This window comes from Buteo buteo, chromosome 12, assembly GCF_964188355.1.
Source record: "Buteo buteo chromosome 12, bButBut1.hap1.1, whole genome shotgun sequence".
Lineage (NCBI taxonomy): Eukaryota > Metazoa > Chordata > Aves > Accipitriformes > Accipitridae > Buteo > Buteo buteo.
In genome coordinates this window covers 10,418,413-10,432,135 of record NC_134182.1, presented here as the reverse complement: position 1 = coordinate 10,432,135, position 13,723 = coordinate 10,418,413, and the positions used below count along the sequence as shown (strand labels likewise).

Genomic DNA, 13,723 nt, shown 5'->3' with positions numbered 1-13,723 from the left:
GAAAAGATTTTCTTTTTGGTATGGAACCTGCTTTTGTTTGGTAGGAACCTGCTGTGATTTATGCAGCTGTGACACCAGTACCTGCCCATATTGTGGTGCCCATCTACTAACACAGAGTCCAAACTTATCGGTGGTTATTGCTTACAGATACCTAATAATTATCGATAGATTGGGGGGAAAAAAAAACCATAACCATACTGAAACCAGCAGGAACAGTCTGGCAACAACAGGGCTAGAGTACATCCATCCTGTTTGTATATTTTGCTGGCATTCTTAGAAAGGATTTGATCTGTACTAGTGAGAAAGTTGTGTTAAGTTGTATAAGGAAATAAAAGACAAATGAACATCAAACTTCTGCTAGAAAATATGATGAATAAACAGGGTCTATTAATGCAGGCTGAACTTTGGAGAGAAAGCCTGATAGATGCCCTGCAGAGCTGCACTGGACCAGATCTGAATCTGAAAGGCACAGGTGGCAGCAGCTTTGTTGCAAACATACCACCGTTTTAAAAGACAGGGCAATTAAGTACAAAGTACCATTTCATTTGGGGGGGGGGGAAGGCTAAAGAAGGAGGCAAGGATTTATCAGAGAGGAATAAAGAGCACCCAGTGAAAATTAGGGTATGCCTAAAATACATTAGTGCTACTCTCCCTTCTGCTATCCTGTATTTTACAGGACATAACACATGTCTATATGAGTCTTTGTTTCAGCAAAGACAGCAACTGTTTGTGACAGAGAAGGCTAGAAAAGAACAGGAAAGCTTTTGACCAAATTTCAAAACTTTGTTCCAAAGCACACGGCTACTAAAGCTTTTCTACAAGTGTTTGTAAATATAAATGCTTTTTAACGTGCACAAGGAACATTTTGTTTCCTCGCACTAATTCAGAGAAATGGTTTGACCACCTTCTTTAGAAAGTTTCCAAGCAAGCAACGTGAGACATATATTTGGAATATGAAAGTTTAATCCTACTCATTAAAACATGACAAACTTATAATTAATTGAGAATGGAGTCAATAATGAGAACATCCTTCAACATAATGATGTTGGTACTATCAGCTTGTAATATGGGAATATGTTATAGAAAGTGAAGTACAATACGGAAAATTAAAAGTCATTTTAAAAAAAGAACAGTCTGAAAGTTTTTCCTTGGGTCCAATCTTTAAAACACAAATTTTAAATCCTCAAAAGTTACATTTTCCTGGTCATCAAATGAGATAATATATTACATTGTTTTCCTGTGATGAGGAATAATTCAAGGTCTTACATTGCCTGATTAATCTCACAACCAATATTTAGAAAAGGTTTCTCTTTGAGCTAATCAAACTTGACAAAAGCAATCTTCAAACTATGCCACATTCACTGATTTGTAAGATCTCTCAAACTTGTGCTTTATTAAATGCAGTTTAAATTAGCAACAGCTCTAAATCCACCTGCTTATGATACCCTCTGAATCTCACAGACAGTACATGAGGTAGGTAAAAAGAAAACACATGCAAATCAAAATTATTAGGACAAACCTCTTTTTTTTTTTTTTTTTTTTGATGAAGGATCCCATTTTAATCTACATCCCTATTGCTCACATTATGTTGCATTTTGGGGGGTAGTTGCTGATGGTATTCAGTTTACTGTTTCTTCTGGAGCTAACTGCCTTGACCTTACTGGATAAGGTATGTCCAGTGATTCCTCCAAACAATGCTGATTTCTTTATACATATGAAAGAGGATAACTTTCAAGATATAATTTTATGACATTCTTAGGCTTTCGGTATCACAACAGTATCATTAGATTAAAGGACACTCCAGAAGAGCAATGTTGTGATGGTACAGCTGTTACCACGAGGACGGCGGGTAGGGAAGCACTACAACACTGACGGGTTGGGAACACTGTGGAGAAGCATGTAAATACCATCCCAACGTTCACCTTCACTACCTATCAGCGTTGGCAGTTTCCTTTCTTTCTGTGAGCAGTCATACACACGTGAACAGGATTTTGCCATGGTTTGAGAATGTGTTTAAATGTGGTTGCCTGACTCCCAGCACGAAAAGAGATTCCCGAGTTAGCACAGCTGAACGGATAGAAGAAAAATATAGGAGAGGTGTAAGTATCAAATTTCTACTGCAAATATTCCAAAAGGAAATCAGGCCTCCAGCTTATTCTTCCTCTCAAGTCACACCTAAGTTCTGGATAAGTAAGTCTGAGCTACTGACTCCCCTTTATCTCCTCATGGTTGTGCGTGATGGAGATACTGTGTTTTAACATAGGCAATGTCTATGATCAAATAATATAATATAGTACAATATTCCATTAACAAAGACTTACATGTATTAGAAGTTGCTAGTGTAAAGCTTTTTCAGACCAAAGGAAGGATATCCAAATATTGGGTAACACACGCTGACTGGGAAGACTATCAGTGAGTTTCTCTATTTGTTTATATAAATGGGCCAATGGTTTTTAAAGCACTTCAGAGCACTTAACTAAAGCAAACAAGCACTTGAACTTTAAATATCTAGCAAGAGAAGCTATTGACAAGTATGACGTGACTTAGTAAATCCTAATATCTTTGCAACCTTTCATTCATACAGTCCCTTCATGAGGAGAAGCACCATCTCAACTTCAGCTCTACTGCAAGATACAGAGTGAGCAATTATCTAGCCCTCTTCTATTTCTTTTTGTTAAAGCAAACTGCTTTATTTTCTCCTATAAGGAGATCATGGGCCCACAGTAGTATTTGGAAAGCAGTTTCTGATTTTGAAATCTTATTCTTTCTCTTATTTGGCCTTTAAAGTAGGATTTTTCCATTCTATGAACCTCCTTTTTAATTCCTTGCTGTCCACAAGTAGCTAAGCCTTGATTTAGGAATATAAGGTTTAGCAAACACCGTCCTATTAATTCCTAACAGGTGAATAATGCTGTGGGAATAGCTTGCTATGGTCAGGAAAAGGGAGCCTTTGGTAAGTAGTCTTGTAACGGCGCAAGCGTCATGTGCGTCTTTTAGGTCTTCTTACTTATAATACACTCCTGACCTAGATTGACGTGATCTGATTCACATATACCCTTCTGCTGATAAATCAGCATCCAAATGAATAATTCGAAATTCTGTAGCTTTGGTCAGTATTTTGGGGGGAAATGTCATGATTTCATGTGGGTTAAGTAACATACAACTTCGTAGCTGGACTCTGTCAAATCACGTTTGCTGTATGCTCTGAGAAACAGTACGGATTTATGTATTTTGAGGAAAGGCAGTTTTCAGAAGAATGCCACTGATGTGTGCCAGTCCAGCTCAAGTATTAAGGTGGCCCTGAGAACCGAGAAGGTGGTGCTTAAAACAAGCTTTTCCATTCAGTAGCAGGTACATCTTATTCCTTAAAATCCTGCAGCGCATTTTGATTATTTCTCTCTGAACGTGTTCACTTGCAGTCTGCGTAACGTGGCAGAAGAAAGGTGATAGAATAAACCTTTACTTTAACCTGGTCATTACTATCGTAGAGAAAGGAAATAAAGTATTTTTAAGCTATATTCTGAGGCTCATTAGCCACATTGGGACTTCAGTTTGCTAGTTTTAGGGGACATCGCATGTTCTGAAAGTGGTACTGGCTGTTTAGGATTTGTACTTGCTAGTCTGGTAGTGAACATTCTTAAAACCCTATTTTGTTAGGAAAAAACCTCATAAATGCAGTTGAGAATATGAACTACTCCATGCTAAGGCCTCAGTCTACATACAGTTCCTAAAAGAAATAGCTTTGAAAATTCTTTGAAATGCCCTGTAAGTTATAATTGGGTTTTAATGTATAAAACGGCTGAATAATTTAAACGTTTGGAAAAGAAAACAGTCTTTCCTAGAGTTTATGAAGTGATAAGTCTATTTCTTAGAATAATTAACTATGAAGCCTGATTTCAAACATGAGTGTCTACTAGCATATGCTCTCCACTGCTGACACTAAGATCATACAGTTTTATCAAATTAATATTCCAGGGCCCGATTCTGATATTAAATCCCCATTCTTCACCTCCCCCTTGAGTAAGTGCCTTGGTTTCTACAGAATTAATTTTACTTCCTAGTCTTAAACAAAAGTGAAATCAGGATTAAGCTCTGCTCATGATGCATTTTGGTTTACTGAATGACACAAGTTAGATCTGTATGTACAGCACGCATATCATGATGTTCCCACTCGAAACTTAAATAAAAAAACAAGCCCAGAAAACTAGTAACATTCAAGGATAATACAATACTCATTCACTTAAAGAAAATTATTCAGTAGCAAATGCATTTTAGAAAGATGAAGTACAGCCAGGACAGCAAAAGCATGGTTTGGGGTAAGAATACCCCAAAATAATGTCCCATTTTAGAATAGTGATAAAACAAGACTATGACAAAAGGAAATGTAATTCAGTTTTGAACACACTGCAAGTAAGTAACAAGATCTAATTATTTAGAAAGCCCCTCAAGATCCCATGGCTTTGGCAGAAATGAATTAAAGGGTGAAATTAAAGAACAGAAGAAAAGCTTATACAAGATGAACTGAGAGAGAAGAAGAGACAAAAGCAGTGAAAAGAAACAGACCCAGGGAAAGTACTGGTCTACTTTATTCTAATAATAGAGTCATCAACAGAGTATCTGTACACACTAACGCCTAATTTGAGCATCCTGAATTCTGATCCTGATTTCCAGAGATGGCAACTACATATTAAAAAAAAAACAACTTAAATTGCTCATTACTAGAAATAGATTGATTTGCATGAGAAAGGTGCAGAGTTAGATTCCCATTTCATTTACGAATAGCAAGATCATAAAATGAAATCTCAAAGTAAGTCCTAACTCCCAGGCTAACACTTCCCTCCTGTTGGTAACAGCATCGTTGCCTGCGGGACCTGGGAAATAACACGTACAGCTGCCACAGGGAAGAGGCAGTTTGAGTGAGCCCAGCAAAAACAGAAGAAGGGCTTAGGAGATGAGCATAAGAATTTGCAATTCTGTTCAGTATTCAAAGACAAGCAAATAGAGAAACATCCAAGTGGGAAACACCATCAACAGTGAAAGGCCTGTCCATCTGAGCACCTGACAACACAGGTCAGCAGCAAATAGCTCGACCCAGTCAGAAGTTTGGGACCGTTCAGCAGAAATGGAAGGAATTGCTCATGTGGAACAACTTCCAAAGCTGTGGTCATGCTCAACTTTTCTACTTCTCGTCAGCTTACCTCCCTTCAGCAAAACTTGCTGGTACACATGGTCAGCCACTTTGTTTATTCTTAAGTACGTGAATGTAAAATGACCAAAGAAACATGAGTTTACCCTGGTAGAGAAGCTGATTGCCAGAGTAATCCAACATGGTGTATGTTGGGCACAAGAGATGATGGCTGATATTAAGCAGTCAGCACATTTTTAACTGCTTGCTGGTTTTAGGTTTTAAATTGTTTACTAAATACTAACTTTAGCCATAGTTTGGGGTTTTTGGGGGTGGGGGTGAGTGGGTGGTGTTAAAGTTAATCTAAGCAAATCACCAAGGTATTAGAAAAACAGCAGCTAATTTACCTGCTACTTTAGAGAATAGCTCAGGGGTCTAAATCATTGTTTTCCCATACTTCCAGCTCTACGCTAAACATCAGGTTGTCAGAATTGTCTTCATCCCCTGAATGCTACATGTGAAAAACTCATATTTTTGTGTTCTAACACTTTACCTAAGCATGGCTGCTTATAGAGTTAAGAGCCACCTTAGTGTTCTTCAAAACCACACTGAAGCACGAGATAGCCCTTTGTTTTGAAGGCAAGAGTTTGTTTTATCCAAAAAAGCAGCTTGTCAACTTCTAGGACCTTCAGCCACTAATCTCTCTCTCATCTGTAAGTGTCCAACATGTGTTTCCTTGTTTTAACTTACCGAACATTTACAGCAGCCAAAATGCATGTATTTAACATAACTAAAACGCCACCTCTGATCACCCTGGACTCTTGGAAAGTTCAAGAGCAGGGCCAAAATTTGAAAGCTTAGCTTAAAGATTAAGCGTGAGCCATTGTGTGTCTGAAGCGATATGCTTCAGGAGGCAAACACCCCCCCCACTGCTGGCTGCAGTCTCCCACCACCCCCGGCAGCTCCTGGGTGCTCGTTCCACCAGACAAATCGCAGAGGAGAGGGAGCGAACCCCCTTCGTGGACTCACCATCCTTTTTTAGTCACATTCACTATGCATTGCATTAGAAAATCGTAACGGTGTTAAAATATTTTGGCAGGATTTGTTATGGCCAGATCACTCACTTCCTTTGGGACACACAAAGCCTCCTCTGGCAATGAAACAGCCCAAATGTCAGCAAATCCTATAGAACAGAAAACGGTCTGTCAATGTAAAGCCTAAATCTCCAATTAAACAAAACAAAACTCTATAACATAAAAATGTACATACAGAGAAATGAAACAACCTAGAAATGTTCACTTTTTATTAAGTTGGGGTTTTTTTCCCCCCACCCTCCAGAAACTTTTTAACAGCATTACAATGTATTCATCACAAGGTGCTATTAGAGCACAAGCTCACTCCAAGTGTTACCAATTCACGGACAGATTAGAGGGCACATTAATAACATAGTTAATATGAAGTGTTTAGAGCCTTTACGTCGGTGACAAATACGACTCAGCCAAATTTCCTGACCATTGAGGCCACGGAGGAACAATTTGGTAGATTTCATCAACAGTTCTAATTATGTTCCTGTCAAGTCGAGAACAAAGTAATCCATAACTGGGGGGCTGCTCGGAGACAGTGCCACGCGAGAGTAATTTATGCCCAAGACACAGGGCCCTCGCTGTAGTTAGTGTGCACAACGCTTGACTAACAAGTGGGTTCACAAAAAGGAATTTATTAGGGGAAACGCAGCCCTCCAGCTCCGAGCGGCTCATCAGGTGCAGCCTCAGGAGGAGTTACAAGGCAAAGTCTTCTCATTTATACAAGGAGCCAAAGTCCACGCTGGCCTCCGCAGGTTTTAAAGCGCGGGGTTTCAGCCCAGAGCGTGGCACGGGGCTTCTGCCGGAGCTAGGCGAGCCTGCGGCCAAGGCCAAGGTGCGGCCCAGCGCTCTTAAAAAACATTTCAGTCCTTGGGACACCGGCAGCGCCACCTCAGAGGCTGAGCGGTACCGATGCCCTTTTGCCATCCTATAAATAACACGCTAATGAAAGATGGAAAGGCATTATTAGTAACAGTAAACTAAAATGTCACAATACACGACGCATTTCTTACCACAGCCTGACTGGGAAACAAGAAAAGGGAAGGAGGGAGGGGGGGGTAAATGGGGAGAAGCTGTCATGTAATTTTGAGTCATTTTCCACTGTGATCTATATTGGGATGTGGCTTCTATCCTTTCAAACGGGATTGTTTTATATATGACACTCGCTGCATTTCACGAAAAGGTAGGAAAGTCTCCCTAGCGCTCGGAGAAGCGCAAAGCCTGGCAGTGGTCATTCTGGACCGGCTACTTGCATAACTAGTTAAGACGTTAGAGAAAGTAAAATGATGCATTTCAAATGTAATTAAGAACAGTATCTGTAAACACAGGGAAAAATAACATCAGCAAAACTTAGATTCATGTGATAAATACAAAACGCTTAATGGGTTTTAAAGCATAGTTTTCTGAAGGTAGCTGTGGGCATACACTGCTGTCAGCAGTTTTAGATTTTTATTTAACAAGACAAAAGACACAGAACTTAAAAAAAAAAAGTCATTTTACAGCCCTTTCTTTGATGGTGAAGACACAAGCTTATAAACGTGTTACCAGCTAACCAAAGCAGCAGCCTGCTTTAGTGGACGAAACATCAGCTCGCATAAGGGGAATGCTCAGAGCGAGGACCTCTTTCAGGGACTGACTTGCCATGTGGCCCAGGGAAGGTCACCACCTTCACCTACATTCCCAGCTGGTAGAATGGGTGCAAATGTGTGAAGGCAAGGATGTTGCCCTCGTGTGATGTATCTTACCAATGGATTTTTGGCTGTACAAAAGTGTTACTAGCTTCACTGAACTATTGGCTTTACTTCACCTTTTAAATACGAGTTGAACACTGGCACAGAGTGAATGCAGAGCACGGCTGTGGAGCACCACATCAAAACCCTGAGCTTCTCCTTTCACACTCTAGTAAGGTTTCTTACTAAAATTTGCTTGACCCTGTAAATTCTCTGCTGTTAAGTGTAGGGAATTTCCCAGCATCTACTGAGTGGGATAGTATTAGTCTCGTGCCACCAAAGCTTTACAGAATTATGATTACTTGCACCCTTTGCATCCAAGAATAAAAAAGAAAAACCCCAACACTTTACAAGCATTGGTCGCTTAAGCTTCACAAGGGGACAAAGAGGAAAGGGAAGGACACAGTCCCATTCTGCAGATGTGAAAAGAGAAACCTCTCTGGTAAATCAGACAGACAGTAATTGGGAAGCCAAGCAATGCCTGGACATTATAATTCCCAGACTCGTGATTCAGTCACAAGACACGCTTCCTTTCCTGGTGAAATGTCATGCTGCCGCATGCTTCTGTTACAGAACACATCTTAACCAAGTGTAGCAAAAGCATGATGATCCCATTAAGTATCTAACATCTAATACCTTGTGAAAACTAATTTAGTGCTTTATCAAATCTCTAGTTTGTATGTAGAGCATAAACTGGCTACATTTGCTAATAGGGCAGATTGACCCATCCCATATATTATCAAACCACATCAAAGTCTGCTGGAGGACATAGCCTTAGCTACTTATTATCCCTTGCATTAACTCTCTCACTAGCTACTCGACCAATACATTTTCCTGTAATACATCTGTCATGATTTTGCAGAGAAATCAGCAATTCTGAACAGTGCAGCAGTTAGAGACAGATAACAGGACTAAACCCATCATGGTCGCCTGGCTTTCCAATCTCCTGTTAATTGGCACAGACAGGAGCTCTTAGAGCTAGACTTGCACAACAGCATGCCACTGCCAGGCCCCAGAGATTCAGGCTCTTAGTTAGATTTGTATTTTTAGAGCTTTAGTCATTCACATGATTTCTTCACGATTTATTACGTACAAGAGAGAAATAAAGTTGGATGCCAACACCTTCAAATTTACAAGATTTTTTTTTTTTTTTTTTTTAGCATAAAAAAGGGTATCTTATGCAAGAGAACATGTGGCTTAGTAATCAGGAAAAAAGTTCTAGAACATTACTGATAATAATGTTAGCAATATTAGATCAAATGAGAACATCTTTCTTGGCTTGGATGCTGTGCAATCATATTCCCACATGTGTTATATTTAGGGTCTTGTTTGTGACACTGTATAATGAATTATATATCTGAAGCCATGCTTCTAACTGTCTGGGAACTTGCATTTATAGCTAATAGAGGGTTGGTTGGTTGGTTTTGAAATCACAGTTGCTACTGTTTTCTGTTAGATAGTGTTTGTCTTTGGACTTGGAAACCCTGAGCCATTGTACATGGGTCTCTTACTGACCTTTTCTGACCATTTCACTACCTATCATCACTGTAACTCAGAAGCTAGTGCTAGAATATTAAAAAAAAAAAAAAAAAAGGCAAAGCACTAAAACATACTCTCTCTTCGAGAAGAAACCAAATCCACTCAATGGAAATAAAAGCTGTTTCTCTCACTTTGCATATGTGATTGTATATAGTTCTGAAATATAATTATATCCCTCGTCCAACCCTAGTCATTCACATTTAATTCTACAGCTTCATTTGTTTTCTCTTTGTACAGTTTCTCAAGCACTGTCAACTTCTTTTCCCTTATAAATTCTGGCCCTCCATATCTTTAAACACTAACATAAACAAGTAAAAGGCATTTGGGGGTGTGTGTGTGTTATTAGAAGTTTTGTAGTTTCTTGGTGATCCAAGATTCCATTAATGATAGGTCATTTTTAACCCAGAGAATATTAAAAACTGCTTACAACCCAGCTGTGGTTTAGCATCACCAACTCAGGCCGATACAGAGAGTATTCTACTGGGTAAAACTTCTAATAAGTAAACTTCTAGCCAGGAGGGGTTAAATTAGATTGGAAAAAAACCAAACCAACCAAAAAAACCCCCCAAAACAAAACCAAAACAAAAGAAAAAGTGCACAGTGAGTTAAAACATCACAATTCTACGTTACTGAATTGAACTGCAAGTCTTTGGAGCTTTATCCCCCCCCCCCTTCCCTCTGTATTTTTCTTCTTCTGTTTTTATGTTGAAATCACAGGAACTACGCAGCCTAGCAAGGCTGTAATCACTCAGCAGGAACCTGGCACAAGCACAATGCAACCACCAGCCAGGCAGCAGGAAAATGAAGGAAATCTCTCTCTCCCTCCCCCCTAGATTTCTTAAAAGGGGCTCGGCGTGAATGAATCTTCCCGGTAGCCACCAACAATTTCTTATTCCTTCCGAGCAATCATCAATTTCAGCATCAAGTGGTTTAGTAGCTCTACAACTGGTAGTGGCAGCGGAGTAAGCCCAGCATGCAAACGTTTTGGCTAATTTAAAACCCTTGTGCTGCCGAATCAAACATGACAAGACAACAGTAAAAAGAGAGGCTATTATCCCAAATGAGAGTCAGCGGATGGCTGAAATTGGCTTGAGTGGCAGAGACAAAAGAGGTGGAAGGAGCAGGGACAACCAGGCATGATAATACCAGATACAGCACAGACTTTCTCCCCCACCCCCAGTGCACTCATACATATCGCTACCTGGAGGAAAAAAGGCAACATTTCCAAGTTTCATGGCCAGGCAGAAAAAATACACTTAAGATGATTCAAAATAAATTAGTACCTGGTAAAGCATCTGCCCCACAGGTACTGAAAAGCTTAACTTACAAGAGACGTCGCCCTTTCAATAGAAACCCTAACACTCCAAAGACTAAAACTGTCATTTCCTACCTGAATTCATGTCCTGCTGCCCAAAGTTCATTACCGTGAGTTGAGGATTGGAAGCACTGATTTAGGATAGTGTAACCTTAAATGAGAATAATCTGTGGCGTGGCTACTGGTGAATAGCTGCTCTACACACAGAGCTCACCAAGCGCCCAGATCTCAAAGAGCTGCTGGGGAGGAAAAGTGGAGGGCAGAGGAATTAATTTTGCAAGGCATTTGGGAGACCACAAGCAGACTGATGATGTTCAGAGCCATGAACCCTGGTGATGGCTTGCAGCTCACAGAATGATGACCTGTGGGATCACTGGAGAGCAAGCAAGTTGTCTTTTGCAAGATTAACAATTTAAAAGTGCTGAAATTAATTTTGTTTAATAGCTGTGGGTGCAGACTCCTTACAAAGTAGGTTGCAAGGTCAGCAAGCCTCCTAAAACCTTTTAAAATGCAGCTTTTTATAGGGACAGTAGATTTAGGGTGGCTTAGGGCTTAAAGATCTAAAAAGCAAAAGAAGTTTAAGAGGTCATTTCCTACTACTTCCAGATCTTGGGTGAAGACACATTCTCCGTTTCACTTCTCACTCCATAACATACACTTATTGGTACGTTCAAAGCTACTTGAGGCGGTATGGGTTTCTTAGGGTAGGCAAGGTGAAAAATGATATTGAAATCAAACACGAGAAACAGATTAACCAGTACATAGCAGGCTCATCAGAGTCACACTGGAATGTGCCTACCTGTGTTGCAAAGAGGTGGTGGGAAGAAAGGAAAAAAAAAAAGAAAAAAATATATATGGGAGAAAGAAACTGGGAAGGGAAAGACAAGGGCAGGGAGAGTGCTCACACCCTTGTCATCACTCAGAAGTAGTTCACCTGTGATTCACATCTGTCTCCTTATACGAGACCATTACACTCTAAATTACTGTACTGTACCGAGTGTTTCAAGGAACAGCTGGGCTCAACACTGAAACCCAAATCAACCATTAAAACACTCTTGCTCAGCTTCACACCCAAGTACGTGTGAGCTATCACTCACAACACATCAAAATACGCTGACTAGCACTCCCTTATAGGACACTTTTGTCCTACATTTTTAACAGCATCCAACTAATTACATGGGTAAAGTTTGTAGTGAGTGCAAGTTTGGGAAATAGAAACAGGGCATTTGTTTTACACCGCTGTGTAGGATGGACTGAATTTGCTGAATTAATCAATATTGCCTTGAAAAGTATTTGCATTTTGCGCACTTGGGCCTCTGTGAAAGGTGGAGTCACGAATACAAGCAGGAGTCCAACCCCCCAAAACCATGCATCCCAATGCAAAAAACATTCAGTATTTATACACATTCACCTGGTCTTGCAAACACATCTTCCCAGGGAACCGAGAAGCCCAGGTGCAGTTATGATCATGATGGATACAACACGCGGGTTTGTTTCATCCTGCCCACTTTTTAAAATCTTTTTTTCCCCCAATGTGAAGGAAACACAGGGTTTACTTTTCAGAGAAAAACCAAAACAGTAACATGCCAAGCAGTGGACACACAATCTGTGGATACATAGCCTACCCTGGGACAGGTAGCTGTTACCGAACAGAGAAACCTGCGCCGCTTGGCCATACAGGCCAGCAGAAACACTTCAGCCTTTGCGGTCAGCCTTCAGGAGAGAAGCATGTTGTCCTGCGTAACAAAACTGAGTTGCTATGATCCTGCAGGTGGAGGGGGCCATTTCCCTGGCAATGAGGTAACTGACGGTCATTAGAGAGGACAGAATTAATTCTGCTGCGAGCCTGTCGCTGACAGTGGCCGAAGCAAACACACCAGCCATTTTTCTCTGCCCCTTCCACAGGGAGTTAGAACAAAGAAAGGAGCCCCTGGGAAATACTTAGGACACCACACGAAAATCATTTTAGATCCATATTAATACTGCTGCCGAATACTGCGTGCTTTCAGTCTGACACATGCTGCTGTATGTGGTATTTGTTCCCCTTTTTTTGTCTCAAAGTTGAATTCATATCCTCACGCAGCACTCCCAGAAAAGCCCAGTTCACAGTTCAGCAAGGCACTGCTTAAAAGGCAAGCCTGATACAGGTCCTTAGGGCATCTCATCCATCCTGTGCTTGGATGGCATTCTCCACCAAGGGACCCCATTAGGAAGGAAGGGCAAACTGAAATCCTAACCCAAAGCAGCCTGAAACAGCACCAGCATACTGGTATAGCAGCGATGGATGAGACTCCATTTGTCTTCAAAGCATGGGAAGCCAATATATCTGCTTCACTGCAAACTCAACTTTACTTTCCAACCTTGTGGTGTACTTAAAGCTAAAACGCAGATCAGCTTTCTACCCAGGGATAAGGCAGCAGAGAAGTGTCACCCAAGACTCCAATTAAACAGATTGGAAGTGACGCACTTCCAATGCAACTCCATACAGCAAAACACCCTGAGATACACTCTCTGGGTTTAAAATCAATTGCCCAGGAAGGCATCGCCACAAGCTACAAAAGGTTTCCTTTCCCTTCCATACAGTGGAATAACAGAAGCATCTTATGCTAGTACAAAGCTTGCTGGAAAACGCCGTTGCTGTAAGAACACTATCAACACCAGAGATATCACAGATCCTACTCTCCCTACAGAAGGTTAGGCCCTTCCAAGCAGGAAGAAACAATATGTTTGTTCTGTGGCCAAAGTAATTATAGACTTACCTATATTGCTTTATATTTCTCTTTTATGAAAAGAGCTTTGTATCATTGTTGAATGAGCTGAGTTGTGAGACTAGTACTTATCTGGAAGTCTCCGAGCTAAACTTCAGTTTGCCAGAAGCAGATACAGCTTCACTCACTTCAGGAAAAGTGATTCTGTTTATACCAGGTCTGAA

At 40.6% G+C, this 13,723-nt stretch overlaps 1 protein-coding gene across 11 annotated transcripts in view; it reads right to left on the bottom strand.

The window, feature by feature from the left end:
* The window catches only part of ESRRG (estrogen related receptor gamma), a 386,503-nt gene that overhangs the window by 229,087 nt on the left and 143,693 nt on the right, over nucleotides 1-13,723 (bottom strand). For 5 of the 11 annotated variants that reach the window (XM_075042629.1, XM_075042630.1, XM_075042625.1 and 2 more), the window contains one exon: nucleotides 6,250-6,308. The exons of 5 other annotated variants lie outside the window; for them this stretch is intronic. Coding sequence is in view for 1 of the 6 variants with exons in the window: in XM_075042625.1 (XP_074898726.1) it covers nucleotides 6,250-6,308 (59 nt within the window). In the remaining 5 variants the exon portion in view is untranslated. Of the gene's footprint in view, nucleotides 1-6,154; nucleotides 6,171-6,249; nucleotides 6,309-13,723 lie in introns of those variants that run through there. One more of the 11 variants, XM_075042628.1, reaches the window with a different exon arrangement.